Below are 25024 nucleotides of genomic sequence, written 5' to 3' on the forward strand. Positions count from 1 at the left end.
TATATTAAATTATTTTATAAATTTATTGATATATATATATGTGTATATAAATGGATTTGGAAAAGATCTGATTTGGATTTGAATTTGAATATGAATTATAAAAAATCAAACCCTATCCAAACTATGACTCTTTTATAGGGTCTGGGTTTGGATTTCAAAAATTATATCCAAACCCTATCCAAATACATTGGATCGGGGTTGAATTTGAGTAAAACTCGACCCACTTTCACGGCTATTCCCTATGTTTTCAAATAGCTTTATGGGATTTCAATGATGAATGAAAATTTTGTCCGAATAAACAACTAGTAAACATTAATTTTGTTGCTTCACTCTTCTTTAACGAGGGGGCCCTGAATAAAGAAAAAAAAAAGTGGAGCTCCAATTTGATAGGAAAAAAGTGCTATTATCCATGGGCATATGCACTTAATCCAAGAAGGAAAGTATAGCACCATCATTGGCTGGACAATTCTCTACGCAAACGCTTTGTATATCTCACCTGCAAAACTTTTTCAAGCGAACAAATCCTATTGAATAATGAAAAATGCGAACACATATGACAAAGTCAAATTAGCTTATTATAATTTCGAACTAAATATTACATGGAATAGATGGTATGGCTCAAAAAAAAAATAAAATTCTTGGCTTCCTTGCGAATAACAATTTTTTGCTTTTCTTTATTCTAAAGAAGATAAAGAAAACAAAAAAAAACAAAAAAATTGGTATAACAATTAACTGTTTGAGTTAATTTTTTATACATTCACAATGTATTTATAATCAGGTATGAATGTATGTCATATATGTAAAATTTAGATTTAAAATGAAATTAAGTTTAGTTATCATGTATATTATTCTAATAATATATGCACTGCTAGTGATAAAAAACTAATTCTTAATTATTTTGATGTAAAATTTTTTTTAAAAAAAGAATAAAGCTACAATAGAGGGTTTCACCGCCACCGCCATAGTGCCTGCGAATACCGTGGGCATTGCAATCACCAAGTTGTATGTTTAATCAGCAGTGTACATGTAGCATATTTTATGGCAATTATAATAATTATAAATTTAGTAAATTATATGGATTGTCTTCCTCCTCATTGCCGCCGCTTGGACAAGACAATACGGAACCAACAAAAAGAAGAAAGCGATGTAGAAGTAGAACTCGAGGGAAGAAAGCAAATTGAATGCCTTCGTTGTGCTGCCATTGAAAATTCTCCAAAAGAATATTTTCCATATTTTACAAGAAGCATTTAGGTTAAATTAGACTGAGAAGATTTTTCTAAACATAAAGATGTTCGAAGACAAAAGTTAATGAAGATTAATCGAAAGCTTCTCTACTATGCAAATCCCCATTTATTTAAACTTATTTTTTTTCAAATAAAATTTATATATACTGATAATATATATACGATATCATCGTTGAATCCATAAATCTTGTACAAATGTTGAATTTCAAATTTGAATACTGTATAATTGTCATTCATTTAAAATTGACAATAATGTATACACTGTCGGTCAGTATACGAAAGATTTTTTTTTTTTTTTTTTGGATATAACAGCAGTATACAAAATTACAACCTCATGGTATGTATAGCAATTTTGCGTTAGAACAGAAGAATAGACCAAATGGTTGATGTAACCAGACCAATTGCCACGGAATCTTGCATCCCTCCATGTTAGATGGTATCTCTCTGACAAGAAATACACTAATTATTTAGCATTCTTAATTAGTCTGGCCGACTAGGACAGCCACTAGAATAATTCACTTTCGTAGTTTTGTCCGACTGATCTAAATATCTAATCTGTTCCTTTCCCCCTGGGCCAGCAGACAGAATATTGTATGCTATTTAATCTCTACATTCAGGGGTACTGACACTAATTAACACACTTTATAGTACGCTAACCAAGTTGGGCTTAACGTGAGAATTATCATCTAACCTGCCCCGGAATTAGATCAGCACATTGAAAGTTAAACAGGGTCCATCTCCAATTATTCTCCATCCACAGATTTGGAAATTGGAAGTTAGAACCTTGGACTTGCCCTTTATTCCAGATTAAATCCATCAAACTGCAGCACAACTTTTGAGTTGGTTTAGACTGTCTTTTCCACTCAACAGCCTAATTAAAGTTAATTTAGTACCTGCAAATAATAATTTTAGTATCACATTTTAGTATAAAATATATTATAATAATTTGATGTGGGCGAGATAAATAGTTAATTAAAAAATATATATTACGTACAATGTTGTGTTTGGATTGCATTTTTCGTGATTTTTTATGAAAAAATTACTGTAACAATTTGATGTATATGAGAAAAAAAGATAATATGTAAATGTGATCACGAAAAACGATGTAATTTTTTATGAAACCGGCAATCCAAACAAATTCTTTTGAAAAAAAAATTGACATTCCAATTGGTTTCTGCATTAAATGAGATGTCTCTGGCCTTCTGCCAGCTAAAGTGGATAGTTTAGACAGGTGTTATACATTCAATAGAGTGTTAGTACCTCAAAAGATAGATGGAATGGCGTCTGAAAAGTGAAATTCCTTTTTCTTTATTCCTAGAACTGACTTTCTTCCATCAAGTTAGGGTTTGACGTCTATTGCTCCAACTCATATACAAGCCTGATTATTAGATTTTGTTTGGAAAGTCATTTTTCGTCAAAAACAAATTTTTACGTTATTTTTAATAATTTTTTTATTTCATATATATTATATTATTATATTATAATTTTTAATAAAAATTTTAAAAAATTCCACGCATCAAAATTCCAATGATGTTAGAGAGAATAGAATCCGCAATAAATGTTGATATTATTATTTTTACAGTAGTTTCTTTCTTAAACGAATGATGGACAAAGAATCTAAATTGGAACTCGTAAATAATTAAATTTTTTGACGTGGCACAACCACCTTCAATCCTATTTCCCAAATGTAGCTGACAAAGAACTCAACGAGCCGCACCAGATAGTTTCTTCTTCATCACAAAAACCGCCAAAATTACAAGTGTCCCATACCCAAGTGGACCCCACTAATCCTATCCCTGCACACGGGAATCATCGACCGTCCCCTGGACCCCACTTCACATGCTCCCCTCTTCCTCATTGGATATTTCCCGATAAAAGAAAGAAATCGATATTTGCTAAATGGCACCGCATATTTTGCTTTGCAAAAGAATTTATTTTGTTTCTTTTTTCTCACAATTTGATACTTGAAACTATTAAAATCTTGCGTCTTTTTCAGCACGATAAATCACCCTAAATCAACCCATTGTAATATGACAAGTTTCTTTGGTAATTTGCAATAAATATTATTAATCATATTCTTATTTTATAGAAAATTTTATATGTGCAGTATTTCATATTTTTTTCGCTGATTAATCCACTTATCATAAGTTGAAATTTAGTGCTTGCTTTAAAATTACATTCACGTGATTTATAGGCATCATTATGTATAAAATTGTAGTCCAAAATTTAGTAAACATGAGATGCATGTTAGATAAATTAAATTGCTTCATGTTAAACATGATAAATTGAAACTAAACTTTTTTGTAAATTTAGGAACTAGTTAGGGCAAATGGGCTACGATGACTAAAATATAGGATCGTAGATTACATTTGGCGATAAATTAAATTTCTTCAATGTAAACTTTTGATAGATTGAAATTAAACTTTTGATAGATGCAAGGGACTAGATTAGAAATTGCCCAAACTCAAAAGCAAAAACTATAGAAACTTTCACCGTCATTGAGTAAAATTACAATTTTGCCCCAGCCGGCATTTTCTATATATGTCAGTCTCGCTCATCGGCCACCCTCCATCTTCCATTTCCATGACCTTCACATTTCTAGAGAGAGAAAGTGTTTCTGTGTCCGTTAGATAAATTTTGGAGATAGAAAATTTTGGGGGTTTGGGTTTCGGAGTTAGATATCAAATATGTTGGGAGTGTTTAGCAGTTCAATAATGTCGCCGCCGGATGAGCTGGTGGCAGCAGGTAGCCGGACACCGTCGCCGAAGATCACAGCGGCGGCGCTGGTGAATCGGTTTTTACAAACCAATTCCTCGGCGGTGTCGATGCAGATCGGCGATGATGCCCAGTTAGCTTATACTCATCACAACGAGTCACCTTTACACCCCAGGTAATAAAATTACCAATCAGTTCGAGAAACGTAAAATCAAGAAAAAATTAAGTTAGTAAATAGATGGACAGGGAAATTCAAGGGAAAAAAAAATATGTTTGGTGAGCTGACTTAGGAGTAAAGTAGTAGTGATCTTGGCCGTTTGACGAGATGATGATGATGATTAAGAATCAAAAGGTGGGGGACTGGTTGATCAGAATTTGATGGGTCTGTATGGAATGCATGGAATATTGACATCGCGATGAATCTTTTGGATATATTTGATTATAAAATTCCTGAAGTGGGTTTCTGTATTTCTTTAGATTTATGTTACTCAAGAATCTGATAATTTTCTGGATATACATAAGCTTTCTGGAGCTAAGCTTATTATAATAAAACTAGAATAAACTAAAAACTCTATAGTATTGTAGTAATAAACTACAAACTCTATAATCTTGTAAGCTGGTTAGTAATCACCATGGAGGTTCTTTCTATGTTGTGGATAATTATATGTCTTTTTTCTTGTGATTTTATCCATGTACTGGTTTGTTAGCATCTCTCAGCTCAGCTTTGGCAACAAATATTTCTTGAGCGGTTGTGATTTAGATGATGATGACGACATAAGTTTTTGAGTCATGGAAGTCACCGATTCCAAGATTTTTTGAGTCCAGTTGTCCAAATTTTCCTCGCTCTCTTGCCACGTATTGGAATCTGTATATATCACACTTTGTACTACCTTCTCTCTCTTTGTCTGTTTTTTTTAAAAAAAAAAAAAAAAAAATTTGTGGATCCTTCTTTGTTACCTCGGGTTGTATGGTGTCTTGATTCCAAAACTTCTGGTACCACATACGTTAGATTGCAGCCATACACGTGTCAATCTTTAGAGGAGTAAAAGGCAACATGCCAAAAAAAAATCTGATAGTTTAGTCAGAAAACATTAAGCCAATTCAATTTTTGCCTAAAAAAGTCTGCTTAGTAATCGTGTCAAGTAAAAAGCGTGATATTCTTTAGGTACTCGTAATCTTCGGTGACCATGTTCTGGTTTAGATTTTATCTCCAAAAGTTGGGCCCTCCTTTAATCCGGAGCCTTGGTAGACCCTACTAGAATCCTTATCTAGTCTCTATGCCAATCATGACGGCTCAAAATGGCAGTCTTTCAAAGTTTGGATGAAGCCGTGTAACGCTAGCACTTTGTCTAGGTTAATTGCAAAATAATTATTTTCTTGGAAATATATGGTGGCTTGTATTATTCTAATGGTGACGATGATAGGCAACTACTTTTCCACAAGTGGTTTGGAAAATATATATAAAAAGAAGGTTTTGTTGGTTATGACTAGTGACTAGTTGTTTCTGGTAACAAGTTCTCTTACTGAAATTCTAAGCAAAAATTGACAGTTACCCACTAGTTTAACTCTTACCTACCGTGCGATGATCTGATGAATTTTTTTGAAAGTGACGCGTGAAGCTAACTTGGCCATAAAAATTTGCAGGTCATTCGCAGTTAAGGATGACATATTTTGCCTGTTTGAGGGAGCACTTGATAATCTAGGGAGTCTGAAGCAACAATACGGGCTTTCAAAGTCTGCAAATGAGGTGGTTTTGATGATTGAAGCATACAAGGCGCTTCGTGACAGGGCACCTTACCCTCCAAACCATGTTGTTGGCCACCTAGAAGGGAATTTTGCATTTATTGTCTTCGACAAGGCCACCTCCACCTTGTTTGTGGCTACTGTGAGTGATCTTCAATCTCCTTACCTAACAATTTGACTTCATTGAAATGTTTTATTGCATTTAATCCAGCGGGTGTGGTTGGTGATGTTGTGACAGGATGAAAAGGCTAAGGTTCCTCTATATTGGGGAATCACTGCTGATGGATGGGTAGCATTTGCAGATGATGCTGACTTGCTTAAAGGTGCTTGTGGCAAGTCCCTTGCATCTTTCCCTCAAGGTAAATTTGATTCTTAGGCGCTTAAGTTAGCCATCATCAAAGAATTGATTCTTAAATTAATGAATATATTAACTGCTTTGTGTTAAGGACACTAAAGTTCCATTTTTTTTTTTTTTTTTTGTTAGTACATCTTTTGTTTCAAATTTCTTTGCTATCTTGTAATGTACGTTGATGTCTGTTTGTTTGTTCAGGTTGCTTCTTCTCCACAGCTTTGGGTGAACTGAGAAGCTATGAGAATCCAAAGAATAAGATCACTGCAATTCCAGCTAAAGAGGAAGAAATATGGGGAGCAAAGTTCATGGTAAACAGATGAGATTCTCTCTATGTTACCAGCCAAGTAATACAGTCGACCTACGCAAAGGAAAAAGAAAAAAATTGTGCAAACCATTTTTTTTCTTTTTTTTGGAATCCAGGAGTGTATATATATATACTCAGTGAGGTCATTTGGTGATACTGAAATTTGTTCTCTTTTGTAACCTCTTTTTGGTGATATTTTTCCAGGTGGAAGGGCCAGCAGTATTTGCAGCCACAAAATAGAAGTTCATAATCTCCTCCACCTGCAATGTGCAAGTTGCTGCTAAAAGACAGGAAAACAGTGGAAGGGGGATTGGAGAGGGAGGGAGGGAGGGAGGGAGGGAGGGGGTTGATCTCTGGGACCATGTAAAAATTAGTGGAGCTGTCTTTCCCTTAGTAGCTGTTGTTATTACTTCCTTGAATGAATGAATGAGGATGGTGCCGACTTAGGTACTGTTAAGGTTCTAGAGTTGGTTGTTTGCTTGCCCAAGTAGTTCCTTCTCTTCTCTTCATGTAGCGGTTCGCTGGTTCCAATGCTTTGCTTCCTTTGGAATTTGTACAGTTCACCTTTTTTCTCTATAAATTACTAATAAAAGCTCAGTTTACCTTTTTTTTTTTTTTTTTTTAAAGATGGAGGTCTTGAACACACGTACTATTTACAATTTCTTCTGTTTTATTATTTAATCTAATTCTCCTCTCAGCGAGATCTACCCTCTAATTACCTTGCAGATTGACTAATGATGCATTGCATTACTCACAAAAGATCGAACGATACCTTAGTATGACTTAGCAAGTTTTGTTATGATGGGAAGGATTGGATTGAGTTAGGTGGTAAGAGAAGAAATTGTAAATAGAAGGGTAAAAAAAAGATTTGTATTACGATGAAGTTCGTTTTAAGTTACAGTTTTATTACGGGAGGAAGTGCAAGTGAGAGGTGTTGGGTTCAAGTTTTACCGCTTACACTAAAAAAAAGTTAAAATTTTATTACAATGAAGTTTGTTTAAAGTTGACCAAGTAAAAGGATTAGAATATTGTTTAAGAAATAAATGATAACAATGTGGGGCCAACTTGTCGTTAACTACATCCGACAACTCCTATGAGCATATCCAGTTTTCCACAATGTATAAAAGTGGGCTGGGGCACAGGCTAGACCTTGTTCTGCAGAAGTTCGGCCCAAATTTGCTCCCACAAATTTTGTTTTAGTTCCATCCACTTGGGACATGCTGTATTCTAGACGCCTTATTGTTGTGAATTCTCAATTTTAATTCCTAATCCATTTAAACTATGGTCCTGTTTGACAAATGAGTTTTTTAGATGTTTGTCTAAAATTTCACTGTAACTTACTATAAAAGTTGTAAGCAAAATTTTTGAAGTATGTAAATTTTTTAATATTTTGAAGCGTATAGTTTAAAAACTATGAAGAGTTTTTTAAAGTTACTGTAGCTAACGTTATTAAAAAACTTATTTATAGCAGATAAACTTGATCAAAAATTTGTTTGTCAGACAGGCCTATGTTTATTTAGAATATAGGGTAGGACAAATCTAACTTGGGGTAGGGGGGGAAGGGGCGGGGGTTATAAAATTGGACTGAAAATGACAAAAGTATATATAGTTGCCAATGTGACCGAGTCACCTAGTAGTGATGATAATGACTCGCCTGAAATTTGGAAATCTCAAGGGATCATCATGAGTGCAGTCATGACATAAACTAGTTGCATGACTAGGTAAAAATATAAGATTGATGGTGACTCACCACTCATCGGCCCACTCAATTCATTTTAATTTTGGAGAATTTCAAGTGTTAATATTCATCACTTGAACAAATTCCTTCTTGGAGTTTCACATCCAAAAGCAAAAACTTTTACTACAAAGCAATGGCAGAGCCGGAAAGAACTTTCACACTAGGGGCAAAGACAATAATTAATAGAATTTCTTGCTTAATTTTTCTTTTCTTTTTTTTTTTTAAATTTGAAAAATAAGACATATCAATAGTCATGTACCTAGTATTAATAGTGCATATATGTTGTGAGTACCAAAAAAAGGCATACTAGAATTTACTCATAAAATTATCATGTTTTAAAATACCATACATGAATTCATCATGTTTTGCTAATGATTTACAACTTTTTCGACTTTCAACTCTACAAAATATATATTTTTCAATATAAGTAATTAAAAAAATCTATCTAGGATTCCGAATGAATAAGTGATAAATTATACCAAATTCCAAGGGGACTAAACAAGTGATAAATATAACAAATGAATCATATATTACAACAACTTTCAAAAGAACTGAATGGCTAGACCGGAGAGAGTTGTCATTCAAGGGAAGTTACTGAGATTTCTAAAACTTCAAAAGTGTTAGGTGATGTTAGGTTTTAAATCTTAGAGGAAGTTTCTAAAATTAATCCAAGAAAAAAAAAAAAGCAATGAACCTCAGAGATTGATCCAGTTTTGAGGTAATCTACCTTTTAATTTAAAGAAATGAAACAATTTAAACAGAAACAACTTTCCAAGTGTATCTTTTTTAAATGGACAAACCTAACATACAACTAATCAAGTTTAAGTGGAATGAGGGAGCGAAAAATAAATAAAAAATGACTGGTGGAGGCCTATAGACTTTAAAAGCAGGTAAATAAATTTATTGGAGAAAGTTGAGCTTGACGGGGAAACAATAAAAAAAAAACAAAAAAAAAACTACTCAGACATTAGTACGTACTACTGTTTTCTTTGTTTTTCTCTTGTAAGCCATTACCAACAGCCACGTATCCTCCACTTTTTCTTTTCTTTTCCTTTTTCTTCTCCTTTTTTTTTCTCAAGGGACCACGTATACACCCACCTCAGTGCACAAAACAATAGCCCGTTGAAGGATTTAGAAGAGAAACAAAAAGGCAAATATAGTGACAACATCACATGCAGTTTGGACTTGGGATTCACTCTATCCTCTGTCTCCGTTTATCCCTCTTCTTAAACCCTTGAAGTCCCTTGAAGTCTAGGTGAGATACGTGCATATGCATGAAGACTTAATTTTTATGCTTAAATTTTGTGTCTTTACAAGTTTGATATGATTTGGACTCGTGGGTTTTCTTGCTTTGTTGTTATAGGGCTATTTGATCCTGAGCAGAATTGAAGTTTCAAGTAAGTGAATTTGAGTGAAAGGTATCAAATTTAATCTGAACCCGTCAAGAAATTAGTTTAAGTTTGCCAAAGATTGTTGCTTTTTTGAAGTAAGTGAATTTCAGTGAAAGGTGTCAAATTTGATCTGAACCCGTCAAAGAAATTAGTTTTAAGTTTGCTAAAGGTTGTTGCTTTTTTGAAGTTTCAAGTAAGTGAATTTCAGTGAAAGGTATCAACTTTAATCTGAACCCGTGAAAGAAATTAGTTTAAGTTCGCTAAAGATTGTTGCTTTTTATACTTTTGTGTGATGATTTAGCTACTTTTGTTTCTGGGATTTTCCTGGTGTTTCACTGCATGTAAATAGGTGTATTTTGTTGAATCATCCTATTAAGTCTGTTGTTTCGTCTCTAAACCTACATATACGGTATAGAATGCAACATAAGTGTATGGTGATGCTGTTATGGATGTTTGTGTTTTTCTTTGGCTTTGCTGCTGTTTCTCTTGATGTTTGCCCTTTTTTTCACCCAAGTTTGTATTAATTTGATGCTTAATCTGGTTGTGAGTTATCAGGCATAGGTATGTGTATGTTTTTGTGAAAAGGCAAGTGAGTTTGTGCTTGTCGAATCTGATTCATGCTGTGTGGTTTATGGGTATAATAGTTACCTTATTAAATGTTTCTTTTGTGCTTTACAAAATGATTAATTGTTGAAAATGAAAGGAAAGGGGCCATTTTTCGGTATTCTTGAGGTTAAATCAAGGCTGTCTCTTCGTTACTAGTTGACTTTTGAATGGTATGGCTTTATTTTTTGCCGGAAATTTGATATGCTGAGTCTTTCATCTTATTTAATCAAACTAGTTTCTGCTGTTTATTGTTGTTTGCGTTCGCTGATATATAGACTCTTTCTGCTTTGGTTTGTATTTTCTGACACTGTTCAGTCGTCATTCTTTTAGTATTGAAGAGAGTTTTGTCATCATGACACTCGGTGATGTAGAATTCCTTGTATGCCTATTGTAAACATTTTTTTTTTTAATTTTGCTTTTCGGTAATGTAGCCGCATTTATGATAAGGAAGATGTTTGGATAATTTTCTGATCATTTGTTGTTCTAACTTCTACCATCCCCAGTAAATTCTGCTCGCTGTGTTGATTGTTGATGGAACACCCCCTGGTCCTACTTGAGTGTGCACTATGGTGGAGTCTTTATGAATTATATGTTTGGATGTTACAGATGCATCATGTGTTATTACATGACTCTTATGTTGTTGGCTTTTGGAGAACTTTCCATTGCATTAAATGTCTAGGCACTTGGTTTCTGCATAATTGGAGGTATCAAACTTGAAGTTACTAGACATGACTCCAAAGCATTAGACAAGGCAAGAACGATTACTGATTGATTGACCTGGGCTTTTGGTTATGGTATTTGAGGAGTTCTGTCAAAATAACTATTTTGTTGAGGTGGCTTATCACACCACATATCATAAATAGCCCTTGAGCTGTTATAGAAATGGAGTTTATTGGATTTATGAATTCAAAGTAATTTACCTACTTCCACTCCATGCAATATGTGTCTTCCTCTGGGATGAAAAAACAAATGAAGGCTGTCCAACTTTAGCTAAATAGTATTCTAATATCTACACTTTTTTTTTTCTTCTCTCCAAATATCCATTCACTCTTTCTCCATGTTGCATTCAGGAAGTGAATATCCTAAAGCTTTTACCTAAGACTTGACAAAACATGGATCAGCAAGGAAACGGACAACTTCCAGGTATGGAGGTGGTTGGTAGCTCTGCTCATGTGCCATATAGTGTTGCACCATATCAAACTAACCAAATGATGGGCCTCTCTCCTTCTGCATCAGCTGGTCCAGTTCAAGCTCCTCAAACAGCTGGCCTTCCTGCCTCTTCTACTCAGATGGCGCAACACCAGCTTGCCTATCAGCACATTCACCAGCAACAACAGCAGCAATTGCAGCAACAGCTCCAGAACTTTTGGGCAAACCAGTACCAAGAAATTGAGCAAGTGACTGATTTCAAGAATCATAGCCTGCCATTGGCCAGGATCAAGAAAATAATGAAAGCGGATGAAGATGTTAGAATGATTTCAGCAGAAGCACCAGTTATATTTGCCCGGGCCTGTGAGATGTTTATCCTCGAGTTAACCCTGCGTGCGTGGAACCACACAGAGGAGAATAAGAGGAGGACCCTTCAAAAAAATGACATTGCAGCAGCCATCACTAGGACTGACATATTTGATTTTTTGGTTGACATAGTACCAAGAGAGGACTTGAAAGAGGAGATGCTTGCATCAATCCCCAGAGGGCCCCTTCCTGTTGGAGGTCCTGCAGAGGGTGTCCCTTACTACTACATGTCAGCCCAGTCTGCTCCACCGGTTGGAGCTCCAGGGATGTATATGGGTAAACCCGTTGATCAAGCTCTTTATGGCCATCAGCCTCGTCCTTATATGCCTCAGCAGATGTGGCCACACCAACAGCAACCACCTGCCGATTCTTAGGCAGAAGTGAAGAATTATCCAACTGTGAGTACTTCTATCTTCACGGTGAATCCTCATGCATGTACCAGAGTTTGACAATTATGTCACTTTGCTCTCTGGTTCCGCTAGATCTCTTCATGTTTTCTTTGGACACTGTCAACATTGTAATTCTCTGGTGGTTTGAGCAATCAAATCTCACGATTATGTTTGAGGATTAAGAAGGCTTTTAAACTTGTCATCTTCCGCATGGTTGCCTTTGACTACACTTTATGCGTATGGATGATTTAGATGTGTTCTTTGCTACATAAGCCACTTGCAGGTAGATAGGATTGTGCATACTTTGTTTAGGTGTTCATGCAGTTTCACTTTGTGGTGTATAATTTAGTGACTGGTCTATATTTGGGGTATATTTAATGTAACAATGAGAACTTTTAATCCAAAAATTATCTTCACACTTACGATTTGACTATTTTACTTCTCAGCCCAACTCCACCCCCTTCCCCTTTCCCAACTTTCTATGAGGTAATTAATTTTTAGTTGATTTGCTCTACATCAAGTGTACGCTTCACTTTTTTTTTTTTTTTTCCATGACTGACAAATGAAATGAATTTGCAGGAGTTGTGAGAGATTTTTCAGATCAAGTACTGGAGACATACCAAACTGATAGATGACTGCATAGAGAGACTTTAAAAGACAGAAGAATATGTGTTGCACCTTTGTTATTCCTAAGTTATGTAACTAAATTCTGCACAAATTCAGTTTTAAGGCTTAAGTAGTGTTTAACTATGTACTAGTTAAGTTAGATTGTCATGGTTTGTGGCTAATAACATGTACCAGCCTGTTTGGGCTGCCTACTGTCCATGTTTTCCAGATTTGCGACTGATCTGTCTAGTTTGTCGGTGTATCTTTCAATGTCCCTTCCAACTGCTTCCTAGGCAATAACGTTTCCTTGAAAAATGACTCTAGTAATAAGGTGCTGCTTCGCTGCAGCTAAAGTGGATCACCGACAAGTGAGTAATGCACGGTGGCTCATCACTCGTTCGTTTACTAATTTGGTTCTTCACCATGAGAAAACAATCCTGAGATTGCCCTTTTTCCTGTGTTTGTAGAAAAGACCGATGCTGCAGACTGTTCAGGAGGCCTCTTTTTAAGTTATGAGCCAATTTCTCTCTTCATTTTATAGTGAGGAATTGATTCGTTTTACACCCATTATCGTATTCCCTAAAGAAATTATAGATAGGAAAAGTTTTATAAGCTCCATTACTCCTCTTCCATGGTGATGTCCTTGCTCGTTAAGAAAATATACATTCCTTTTCTTTTTTTGCCAATTGTTTTTGCATTCCATGTCCCAGTACATTGATGGAACTTTCTAAATTTGCATTATTCTCTGATTATGATTATAAAAGAAAGATATCATAGCAAAGAAATTGCAGGAACAAAACCATTGGACCATGCCCCGGGCAAGGATCCTGCTATCTTCCGTGAATAGCAAAACAGGATAGCTATGCTTTTTCAAAAAATTTTTTTTTTTTTTTGGAGAATAGCTGTGCTCTTAATCATATGATTTAAACTCTCATATAAAGGTTTTTTTTTAAAAAAAAAATTAATATCGATACAAAGATGCTTCAACTTTTAGTTTTATATCAGTTTTCCCCTATCGGGTTTTGACCAATTCCGGCAAGAAGCCAAACTACTCGGACTCTATCATGGGTTTATTCATATCACGAAATGACGGGGCAGATTTCTTCCAAACTGCAGAAAGGAGAAAAAAATAAGAGTTTTTGTTAGTACGTATGCTTAAAGCATAACTCTTTAACAAAATTATTTGAGAAACTACCTACCTTCTTCCCAAGCACTCGATGATATCACTGGTAAGAGTCGACCTTTTCTTCTGATCAAATGCAAGAGAAGCTGCCTTTCTCAGTATTGCAGATGCAGCGATGCAGCCTAAAATTGTTGGATTCGTACCCAACTCTCCTCTATTAGCAGACTGACGAGCCCAAGAAAGGAATACAGCAACACTGCCAAGAAAGGTACAAGAAATCTTCTATGAAATGATGGACAATCGAGAACAGACCAATGGTATACATGTAGAGAACTCGTCACAATAGCTTACCTTCCTGAAAGTATATCACCCTGACCACCACAACGCCGAGGAGAACCATATATGCTTACTGCACTAACTGCATAAACCAAAAAAGAAAACTTCAAATCTATGCATACATTAATCACATAAAAAGAAAAGCAGAACATTGTAGCATGCTCAAAATGGGGAAGACACCCACTGGATTTCGAGCACCCAAGAAGTTATAATTTAGAATAACTCTTTAAGCACAATACCAGAATTTGGACTGTGTACTCATCCATGCCCATGTATGAATCCTTTTTTTTTTCTCCCCTTTCGTGTTCGTTGATATAATTCCATGTTCATACATTGTTGAAGATCATTAAGTGTGCTTTTGTGCACTAGAAAAGCCAAGGCGGGATTAGTGAGTCGTAGTGTGTTTGCAGATCTGTTTCACTGGTAGGTAATTAAATCTGGGGAAACAGAGTAGCTTATGTATGTAACAAGCTCTGACCTTGTGGGGAAAAAAAAATGAAGAAATAAAAAGTTACCTTTTTCACCATCAGTGATGAAATCAGATTTTCCTTTTCGTAAGATTGTCACACCACCAATCCTAATCAGGAAGAGACTCAATTATTGGACTGCTATTTGACTTTATAGAATTAAGCACACAATACAGAAACATGCAACACTAAGAGTCAATGATAGAATTATAAACATGCTATGAGATGCAGCTCAAAAGAAATCTCCTGCACTATTTTGCTTCATTCCAAAATCAAAGATTAGCATAAAATTGCTTTTTCATTGAATAAATCAGAGTAACAGTGAAATACTTGGGAGGAGAGGAGGGGTTAAGGATGAGCTATCATCCTTTTAGGTGGAGTAAAAGCATATATGTCAGCATGGATCATGTACCACTACCATGAATACAAGTAGGCCATCCAATCTGGTGTGACTAAGATTTTCCTTCCAATACTTTGACACATCCCATTCCCTCCCACGGGTCATTCTGCTTCTGGTAGGATTTATGTATGTCCTCACTTAGGATTGTTGTGCGTATCACTAATTAGCACCAAAAACATCCTTTATAGGTGTCTCAGAAGGAAAGGAGAACATCCTTATCATCATTTGCACAAGTTATCAAACTTCATATGACAACTGATACAAGGCAGGTTACCGAATAAGTGAACAATAGCTTGCAGATGTCAATCAAGCACATACCCTTTTCCAAGAGCCAATAACTGCTTGCTTCCTTCTTCATCATTTACTTCACAATTTAATATTTTCTGAACAAGCCGCTTATATTCATTAACATTTGGAGTCAGAACAGCTAACGGATAACCTCTAACTAGATCAGGGGAATTTGCAACAAGAAAAAGCCCATCCTGGAAAAGCAACAGCACAAAGGGCTCAAAAATTGAAAGATGAAAAGCAATTCAGGAATATATGCCTTGAGGAAAATAAATTCCATCTCTGTAGTTACATACACCATCAATGACCATTGGCACATTGGACTCCCTTGCATGTTTCATGATGTTACTCACACAGTCCTGGACATGAAACTTGATCGTTAGAATAGATTGTTACAGCAACCATTATAAAAAAAAAAAAAAGAAGACATGTTGCAAAGATTGATTCTGAATTTGATGGCTCTTTGGTTCCATGCAAAAATAAATGCAAGGGAAACTATAATATAACCAAATTAGGAGTATATACTATAAAACCATAGTCTCTCCACATTATAATGTGAAACAACCATCATTACGCTCATCTTATATCAACATCTGACATTTCATCACTTCAATTCTATATCATCTGGGATACATCAAAACCTCCACATGACCACGTTAAACCATGAAATGAGGCAATTTCTTCAGGCAGGTTTAAAACTTGGAAGGACTAGAATGAAAGATACGTACAAGGAGAAAGGGGTCCCTCCCGAGTCCTGGACCAATAACAAGACAATCAAATCTTTCCATCCATTTATCTACCTCCTCAATCACCTTAGCTGATATTGATCCTTTTTCCTCATTCCTGGAAGTGATCTTCCACAAAAGTTAGTTATAAGCCACAAATTGAAGGTTAACTCTCTACGTGACTAAGAGAAAAGAAAGAATGTAGTTAGAATAGCACCAAAAGGAAGACAAGAAAGAAAGCCACCTGATGCTGTAAGATTCTTCCAGAATAGGATGCACTATTAACTCGGGACTATAGCTTTTTATGACAGTAGCAGCATCTTTAGTACAGAATACATGTGATACGTCTGCACCCTGAAGCACAGAAGATGTAAATTAGGAACTCTTGAGCAGCTAAATTTGAAAAATAGATAGGTACAGGAAATTGAAACAAAACATGACAACAAACAGAAGCACAGATTGGTAGGACTCACAAGTTTTAGAGCTGATATAGCAGAAAAATATGGAGCTCCAGTATATTCACGACATCCACCAACGACAGCTACTTTTCCTAATTGGGATATGCACAAGTTGGAACAACACTATCAATTAGACAGCCATTTTCCCATTGGAAACTCAACATAGTTGATTAATAGATGGAGTGGCTGGAAAAGTTCTAAGACGATATCCATTCAGTTGCCTGTGGTGACAACTACTGGACAAATTTTTACATCACCAATCTCTCACATCCACCTATTTAGCTATTCATGTCCAAGATAAACTTAATCCGAAGTTTAAAGCATAAAATGAAGAAGGAAAACAGTTCTCCTGGTAGTTCAGTCCAAACAAAAGGCCAACTAACAAAGATAAAATTGACATAATGGCCAAGGCCGGGATAGAGACCATACTTCAATATCTTCAACGCCACTTCTAACAAGTAGCTATGATCAAATAGCTACTCATAGTCCATCAGCTCAAAAACATTATACGGTGGATCTCATTTGAACAGGAAAATACCAATCTTTTGTTTTAGCAGGGCCCAAAGCAAATGATGAAACCAGAATAAATCCTTTATGTAACCTGATGAAACTAATCCTCCACAATAAGTATCCAATGTATGACCACTGCCATGGAAAACCAAGTAGTGTCATCGATCAGTCTGAAGGTTAGATATGAAGTGACCTCAGGTGGTTTTAGAAAAACTACTGTTGCAGAAGCCTAACCATCTATGCGTGCTTCTCACTATGTAATCTACTTGCTGAAAAATGTCACAACTTGGTTTTCATAATCCATTAGCTTTGCAACTGTTCTCTAAATAAAGTGCCGTACACACACACATCCAAAATTAAGAAGAAAAATGTCAACACTACTTTCTCTTCTGATCCTAACTATAATAGATTGTCTGCAATGATTGTGAATATGGAACTAATAAAATTCTTAAAAAAAAAGGGTCCATCTACAAAATTTAAGAACTTGGGTCATCTCAAGCACCATCGTTTTCAGCAACCCCAAATTAAAGACTAACAACACCACAACTATGTACAAAAGCCAATAGCATTTCGCTTAGATATCAGTCAATGAGTGTGTGAGAGATGTAAAGCGTATTTTTTTACAGAGACAAAAGCAGAAAGATTGCACACCAGCTTGGCCTTTATGTCTGGTTGGGTCAAGAGTAGGAGTAATTGATCTCAAAATGCTAACTGCGTCAGCTTCCAAAGAGGGACCACCGCTCATGGCAGAATGCATTCTGATAACACAATGATGATGGAAATTGTTGCTGTAGTTCTTCTCTTTTCTGTAGCCTCCCAAACACCTTATCAAGAAATTTTGCCTCCTAAAAACAGCAGCTGCAGCAGCTGGAGAAAAACCACGCACCATAAAACTTTGTCAACCTGCACAAGAAAAATCAATTGCAACCCATTATTTAATTCCCGAAACCCATTTAAAAAACCAAATACTATGCTGCAATTGGGACTCCTGTTGTGATGTGAACTTGTAATAAAAATCACTTCTTTAGAGTAGATAATCATATGACGAGTATTTTAATGATATTGTAGAAATTCAGGTGTTCAGAGTAGAGCAGAACAAGATGATGAAGAGATATAAAAGAATTTTTCTTTTTCATAGGAACTTATACCTGTGGAGTTTAGTAGTCAGAAACAGCAGCGGAATGCCGGAAATTCGAAGGTTTTGTTGAGGTGAGTGAAAATTACTTCCTCGAAAGTGAAAATTCGATGATCTTCACCTGTGAAACCACTTTATTTAATAATATGTGTGTAAATACCATTATACCCCAAAACCCCGCTTAGCAGTATGCTGGAGTGCAAGCGCATTGCTTTAGGCACTTTAGGAATTTACAAATTTCTTGAAAATAAGGAAAAGAAAAAAACTTGCGAAATGAACAATTTCCAATCAATACTGGTGAGAGCATACACCAGAAACTGAAGAGTGGTCGGGCAAGAAAATAACACGTAGAAGAACAAGAAGAAGAGGAATGAGAGGGACGGCAAAGATGAATGCAATGAGGTCAGGGGTAGTGGTGTTAGGAGCTTTAGCATTCGGGTATTTGACCCTGCAACTGGGCTTCAAGCCTTTTCTCGAAAAAGCACAAAAGCAGCACCAAGAATCCCTTCTCCTCCAACAGCAACAGCAACAGCAACAATCCGAGGAAGCTTCTCAGACACTCTCTGAGTAGAAGTAATTCATGGTTCTCCTCAATAAATTTGTAACCTAAACGAAAGCTCAAACTTTTGTCTCTTCTGCAGTTCTGCCCCTTAGTTCCATGTTTTATGCATTAGTAACATTTCCAGTTTTCTTGAACGAAGTCTTACATTGAAATGCTTAGCTATTCTCGGTGATCAGCATTTCTAATGATTTCTTTGTCTAATAGGGGTTGTACGTTGTTTTTTGTTTGTTGGAATTTGAAATTTTTATGTGGCGAATAATGGCTTAACTACTTTGAAGCTGGACTAGTTATTCAAGTTGAAGAATAAGCAAAGATTCTGACATTTATTCATATACTATAGCATATTTGTTTATGTTAGTATGGGCAGGTCGCTGGGATGTAAGATCATTGCTATAAAGCTTTGCTCTATTTTATTTTATTTTTCTGAATCAGGATTTGGAGCATTTATTTGAAGTCTTATCGTGCAATTTCAGGTCAAACTATTAGCTCAGGTAGAATAATAAGGAATGACTACATTTCACATGTTAGAAGAATTTTTGTTATAACTTGTTGGATGTAGTATTAGAAGGTTTTGTAGATAAAGATCAATATGTGAACCTTGTTAAGTTGAATTGGGAGCTTTTAGTCTTATTACCTAGCCAAAGAGGAGGAGACACTGCCAATGATTACCGTGGTAGTTGTCTCCAGCTTGAGTTTGGATTGGTGTGCAAATCCAGAGCAGATGAAGTGATGATGAACCTTGCAAAGCGTAAAGAGAAATATAGGTTATCTTGTTTTGATTGGTTCCTCAATAAAGTTTTGCTTTTGCCATGAGACCAATCAGAAATTGAAGGTGGAAAGTGAATCCGAATAAAATGCTAATATGGAGTGACTTAACAATTCTCATATGTAGAAAGTTATTTTCTCATAATGTGTTAACTTGAGTTTTAGTAGGTTTGTCAACAAATGATCATTGCTATAAGTAGGTTTGTCAACAAATGATCATAGATAGACCTTAAGTAGTTGTAGAAGGTTCATCATTGAAAATCCACTATTATAAGCTTTATAAAGTTGAGTTGAATTGGGAGCTTTAAGTCTTATCAGGCAAGAAAAGTGTGGGATTTTGTTGGTGATTAGCAAAGTAGTTACAACTTTGGTTTTTCATTGTTGTGATGTTTAAAGTATTATGATATGGTGATGAACCCCCTGCAAAGAATGAATAGAAGTGGCAGTTTTCTTCTTTGGAGATTGGCACTCTGGCCTGTAATTTTTTGCTCTTCTCCGAATGATTTGAAGCCATCTCTAGAAAAAGCACAAAAGTGGCAAGAAGCCCTCCTCCTCCAACAACAACAATAAGAACAGTCTGAAGAAGCATCTCAAGTGCTCTCTGATCACAGATAAATGATGGTTCTTCTGAATCATCTGTAACTGCTGCAACTACAACTTTTCTCTCTGTGTTTTCTTATTTGTGCTTATTATCATTGCATTTCCAGTTTTAATATCACACATTTGTTGAACTACAAATCTAGTTTCGGTAATTATGGCAGTAAACTTGTCTCAGTTATTCTAGTGCTGTTCAATTTTCTTAATTTCACTTCATTCCGTTTGTAGTGGAATTTGTGTATATCTTTGTCTTTGTGGGAAGATAAAACATGGGATGAATTTTTGAAGTTGGTGTATTAATCTACTAAAAAATTACATACAATAGCCTGTTTCAGTTGGCCATGGAAATGGCATGTTTGGACCATTGTGGACATAATGACATTTATTCTTGTCTTTTTTTTTTTTTTAATAATTGTGTACAATCTAAATAGTTGCGGTAAGGTTTTTCAAGATCAATTAAGTGATAATCGTAAAATGTTTGAAAAAAGATAGAAACAGAGAGCTAGTATTTTCTATAGGCAGTTTCTGAAAGAGTTGCTTGTTTAGAGCCTGAGTGATAGGAGATAGAACCATGACGAGCTATTATCACAAGTAATCTAGACAATGACAAAACAATGTGATTCAGTTGGATATGGAAATTTTATTGGACCGGAACATAAGAGCTGCTCCTACGTAAAGTTATGACAGTATGAAGGATAATGGACAGAAGATCAAAATCCAAAAGCTCTGGAAAATTTATCTTCCAAGTTAAGAGCAACATTTTTAGTAAAGAGTTGTTTTTCTTCTTAAAATTCATTTCTTCTGAAGATTTGGGTACTATAGATGTGTTGATTTGTCACTAGTTTTGTGGATTGCATTTAACATGAGTTCTATAAAACTAAATTGGTCATACAGGTGGTATGGTAGGCTTGATGTCGCTTAATCTGTTAATTCAATCAACAGAACTAGGCTACAATTTAATTATCTGTAAGAACAAAGCTCTCATGGAATCAGTATAATGGAAAGTTATGTTGTAACGATCAGTCACCAATGCTTAAGATGTAAAAGATAATCAAACCAAGAAAGTAGGTGATGATGCTGAGGATGAGGATATTTAAGCAGAAGTATACCATGAAGGCTTAGATAATTAGGTCCAGGAGGAGGCTCTCGGAAGTGGAACATGCAGTGGTTAATTATGATTTCTATCTTACATGTGGAGTCAGATTAGTGGCAGTGGCTGCTGAGTCTTTGATATTTTAGGAAGTTACTTATCATGAAACGGTTAACAGGATTGGTAAAGGAAGGGAGGAGAGAGATCTTACAACTAGAACAAGTCAAGGTTTTAGTGATATGACGAGGCTATGTTTTGAGAGGAAACTAAGATGATTACAAGTTCAGAGAATTTTGTTACATGATGCTAGGACTGCTAGCTGTATAATATATGTCAAGGAAGAGCAAGTGGTAATCCTGTATAATATATGCCGAATAGGGGGCTTTCTGGTTTCATAGTGTGATGTAATATTCAGATGCTTGTTTCTTTTCTGTAGAAGAGTGTTTATGAGACAACCATATGATAAAGAATTATCAACAAGTCAGCAACAGTATTAACATTCAGAAAATTGGTGCAACAGTTCATAAATGTTTAGACTGACTATCTAACTGTGGTTTACTAATTGTAGAACTAGCGAACCAGTCGTCTGTTGTTTGTCCATGATTCGAGAGACTCAAAAAGCATTGAAGACTTTGAGAAGAAGCAGCATATTCCTTTGCTCCTTCATCCATTACGATGGAGGAAAGCACTTGATTAAGATAAGGGGAATATGCCTAAATCTATTTCTGCTCAGAGTGGGGACTAGTAGGTTATTCGTCTCCCACTTCTGTGTCTTTGAGTGATCAGTAGATTTGCCAGATGACCAGATATAACTACAAATGATGACAAAGTCTGAGACTGGATTTTTTTTTGGTGACCCAGAAAAACGAACAGAAAGAGAAATGAAACGCTATGATCAATAGTTGTTTGAGCTACTACTGCTTGTGTCAGCATTCCAGCTTACATTAAATCAATCAAAGCTCAAGTCCGCATTGATTATCACGATGGTTATCAATTAAGACACATACATGCATCCTAGATAACATAAGCACTTGGCATTTCTGTTTCTTAGCCCTGTCTTGAATGTTGTTTCTCTACTGCTGTAGTTAGAGAAGATTTGGCCCATGATTTATCTCAGGTGGCTCAATATTATTGGCACGCCTGCCTTCCAACAGAGAATCCAAATAGGAATAGCTACGGTTGCAACTGCATATGCCTGGACTTTCTCCTACCCTTTTCCTGAATGGACCCAATCAGTAGTAAGAATTATCCTATGATCTCTTTCAAGCAGTTCTTGCAAACCCATTCATTGGCTTCAGGGAATTGGTCAGAAGTACTGGACATACCTATCATTTTCACGCACTTGCAATCAGGCAAGTAACGCGGAGTAGGCCAAGCCAAGCAGTTGGTTATCAACCAAATTTAGACTTACGTGAGGAATCGACAAATATAATGGTTGCTTTCATGATGTCTTTTCCATTTCCGAATATTCAAACTGTGGTTTTCGTAGTTTTTCTTTCGGTGGAGAAGCAGGACTCGGGTCTGCATTTCATCACTGGCCTTCATTTCTTTGACAATTCTGTATCCATCATGCTGCAGTGTGCCTGTGTTGTCATCTAGCCTGATTATTTGTTTATGACTCGGCATCTAAACTGAGTCTACTAACCATCCAAGTGCCTCGATACAATGTCATGGTTTTATTCTAAGTTATTTTGCTATTGTTTTTGTACTCATCCTCTAGTTTGACCGAATCATGTTGTTTTTGTCAAGGGTAGGAATATTTCAAGCCAAATTGATGTTGCTGATGGAGCCTTGAAAGCAACAATTATCAAGCCCCGCGGGGGCGACATTTCCAAACCTGATTGCTATTTTTCTCAGTCAAGTTTTGGATAAATATTCTGAATGATATTTTATGTCAAAGTAAAATCTTTCTAGACAAATACCATTATGTGGTAACTTGAACTTCCAATAAATGGATTAACTAAAACATATTCATGTCAAATTTCGGACAGAGGGTTAGACTATTTTATTTTGAAGATCAAAAACTCCAGATTGGTATTATGACTTTGGTTGGCTCTGTCATAGTTCATTGGTGTCAAATTCTAGAGTGTCTGACGATCTCTATTCTACCAGTGTTCATTTGCTGCTAAATCTGAAGATGGCAAAGGTGGTGTACAGCCTTACTTCCCTTGATAAATCCACTAGCAAAACACGCCAAGGTTTAGTTTAGAAGAGACTGAAGAATCTTTGCCTAATTCTTGAACGCAATACTTTTCTGTTACCAAACATTTCAACTAGTTTCTCTACTCCCAAGACTTCCTATTTCAACTAGCCTTTGCTCATAGGCGAACCAATATACATGTTTTCTGTAAATTGATGGGCTTAAAGCTGGTTTTGACTCTTGTTGCATGATGGATGGAGTATCTTGGAGATGCAATCACTCAAGACACAAGAAAATTGCAGTGGCCAAGATTGTTTACTTTAGTACAGTAAATAATAAGAATCCAAATGGTGCGTCTAGAAACTGAGATCCCCAATACAAAGACACACCTGATACGTTATGCTGCTTCTGTATCATTCCATCCCAAGAGGACATTAGACAATGTGCACGTGAATGACTAAATCCTAGCATTGCTGTCCCCAGTACTAAGAAAGATGGTGCAAAACCAGCTTTAATCCCAAGATTCAATAATATATTTCTTTCAATTATTGACAACCAATCTTAATAATACTTAGTTGTTTTTGTTCCAACAAAATGAAAAATCTTTCAATCATTGGAGGACCAGCCACAAAATAGTACCCTTGGATGCTTCGTGTGGTGAAGGATTAAGTTACAGGCCAAATTCTTTTCTTTCGTGCATCATTTCTGCAAGAGTGGACTTTACGTTGTGCATTTCTGCAAGATGGGCAGGTGTTGACAGCTGAGACCCCACACTCGATCACAAGATCCACGTTGTTTCTTTCGTCACGATAGGAGAGTTTTAGTCGCCTTCCATGTAGTCTTATCTTATGCTCCATCCGTCTCAAAATTTTAGTCCTACCTTTCATTTTGAGATATCTCAAAGTCAAAATAAATATTTTTTGGTCTCTCTCTCTCTCTTTTTTTTTTTTTAAAAAGTATTGTCCCTACTTTTAATCAAATTCATTGACAATCAAAGCACTATTAATGAAAAGTCAAATTTTCAACGTGTGACTAAAATTTTGGGATGGAGGGAGTATTTGGGTTGACGTTTATCAACATTAGACAGCAACCCATATTATCGATCTCATTTAATCTTAAAAGTTTTCGATTTCACTACAAAACATCATGATTCATGTATATAGTTGGCACTTCTTTTCTCAATTTTTTTTTGTTTCTGCCCAATATTTATCTTGCATTTCTTTTTGGCTATGATTGACCCGTCAAAATAAAGCGGATATTAAGATTAATCAACCAATTGGAATTGTGTGGGAACTAGCTTGGAACAATAAGAAAATGAACAACTAGAGTTGTTATCTTACCATGAATAATCATTGAGGAATGATCAGAGAAGAACTCTCAAAAATTTTTTCACTATAAAATTCAAGATTCGAATCTGACAGTTGGAGGTGGAAGACCGTATGGAGGGATATCCTTTAAAGGGTTTGATTAACATGTGTGCACGGGGTTTAAGTGTTAATTTTGAGGTAAAAGTGTAACTACTTTGAATAAGTGTCCAAATTTAGAGGGTAACAAATGTTAATATGAACTCTCCAAGATCTTGGAGTGTTAGCATATGTGCTCACGTGATAAAATTAGCTAAATATAGTGATTGGAAAAATCCTACATTTAATTTGAGAAGAGAACATATATGTTTACTAGCTGGCCATCAAACAAATAAAGAAAGAAATTACGTTCTTTACTGTATTTATCTTTTCATTTTTAGTACCTGATAATCACCTTTATTTTCATGTCAATGTCAAAAGCCACAGAAAGGAAACATCTGCGAGTGGACGTTGGCGACCTC

The 25024-nt window shown here is 35.7% G+C and overlaps 3 protein-coding genes across 9 annotated transcripts; 2 read left to right on the forward strand and 1 right to left on the reverse strand.

Moving 5' to 3' along the window:
* Positions 1-3798: 3798 nt before the first annotated feature.
* On the forward strand, positions 3799-6654 carry LOC113738211 (stem-specific protein TSJT1). Its single transcript, XM_027265445.2, has 5 exons — positions 3799-4134; positions 5604-5844; positions 5941-6061; positions 6253-6362; positions 6563-6654. The coding sequence occupies exons 1-5, from the start codon at positions 3932-3934 to the stop codon at positions 6596-6598; spliced, it is 711 nt and encodes a 236-aa protein (XP_027121246.1). The 5' UTR covers positions 3799-3931; the 3' UTR covers positions 6599-6654.
* A 2538-nt stretch (positions 6655-9192) lies between these two features.
* Positions 9193-12831, forward strand: LOC113738212 (nuclear transcription factor Y subunit C-3). 6 transcript variants are annotated; one of them, XM_027265448.2, is made up of 5 exons: positions 9213-9351; positions 9460-9514; positions 11164-11236; positions 11330-12006; positions 12577-12831. In XM_027265448.2, the coding sequence occupies exons 3-4, from the start codon at positions 11206-11208 to the stop codon at positions 11980-11982; spliced, it is 684 nt and encodes a 227-aa protein (XP_027121249.1). In that variant the 5' UTR covers positions 9213-9351; positions 9460-9514; positions 11164-11205; the 3' UTR covers positions 11983-12006; positions 12577-12831. The 6 variants fall into 6 exon arrangements, with proteins under 6 accessions (XP_027121248.1, XP_027121251.1, XP_027121249.1 ...); XM_027265449.2 differs by having other exon boundaries at positions 9460-9493; XM_027265450.2 differs by lacking the exon at positions 9460-9514 and having other exon boundaries at positions 9203-9351.
* A 677-nt stretch (positions 12832-13508) lies between these two features.
* On the reverse strand, positions 13509-18166 carry LOC113738213 (ATP-dependent (S)-NAD(P)H-hydrate dehydratase). Of its 2 annotated transcripts, none has more exons than XM_027265451.2 (11): positions 18059-18166; positions 17562-17813; positions 16416-16492; positions 16187-16296; positions 15946-16060; positions 15514-15576; positions 15248-15411; positions 14578-14639; positions 14078-14144; positions 13803-13982; positions 13509-13713 (listed from the first exon to the last, which is right to left on the reverse strand). In XM_027265451.2, the coding sequence occupies exons 2-11, from the start codon at positions 17797-17799 to the stop codon at positions 13683-13685; spliced, it is 1107 nt and encodes a 368-aa protein (XP_027121252.1). In that variant the 5' UTR covers positions 17800-17813; positions 18059-18166; the 3' UTR covers positions 13509-13682. The 2 variants fall into 2 exon arrangements, 1 of the variants encoding a protein (XP_027121252.1); XR_003460054.2 differs by lacking the exon at positions 13509-13713 and adding an exon at positions 14302-14427 and having other exon boundaries at positions 13846-13982.
* Positions 18167-25024: the final 6858 nt, after the last annotated feature.

The sequence above is a fragment of the Coffea arabica genome, chromosome 3e (genome assembly GCF_036785885.1).
Source record: "Coffea arabica cultivar ET-39 chromosome 3e, Coffea Arabica ET-39 HiFi, whole genome shotgun sequence".
Classification (NCBI taxonomy): domain Eukaryota; kingdom Viridiplantae; phylum Streptophyta; class Magnoliopsida; order Gentianales; family Rubiaceae; genus Coffea; species Coffea arabica.

Excerpts from the sequence above, each read along its gene's own strand:
- LOC113738211 (XM_027265445.2), top strand. The coding sequence starts at position 3,932 with ATGTTGGGAGTGTTTAGCAGTTCAATAATGTCGCCGCCGGATGAGCTG. Across the intron at positions 5,845-5,940 it reads CCACCTTGTTTGTGGCTACT|GATGAAAAGGCTAAGGTTCC; the intron begins GTGAGTGATCTT and ends ATGTTGTGACAG. Across the intron at positions 6,363-6,562 it reads TATGGGGAGCAAAGTTCATG|GTGGAAGGGCCAGCAGTATT; the intron begins GTAAACAGATGA and ends ATATTTTTCCAG.
- LOC113738213 (XM_027265451.2), bottom strand. The coding sequence starts at position 17,799 with ATGGTGCGTGGTTTTTCTCCAGCTGCTGCAGCTGCTGTTTTTAGGAGG. Across the intron at positions 16,061-16,186 it reads GAAGAATCTTACAGCATCAG|GAATGAGGAAAAAGGATCAA; the intron begins GTGGCTTTCTTT and ends GATCACTTCCAG. Across the intron at positions 14,145-14,577 it reads CATCACTGATGGTGAAAAAG|TTAGTGCAGTAAGCATATAT; the intron begins GTAACTTTTTAT and ends TGGTTTATGCAG.
- LOC113738212 (XM_027265447.2), top strand. The coding sequence starts at position 11,206 with ATGGATCAGCAAGGAAACGGACAACTTCCAGGTATGGAGGTGGTTGGT.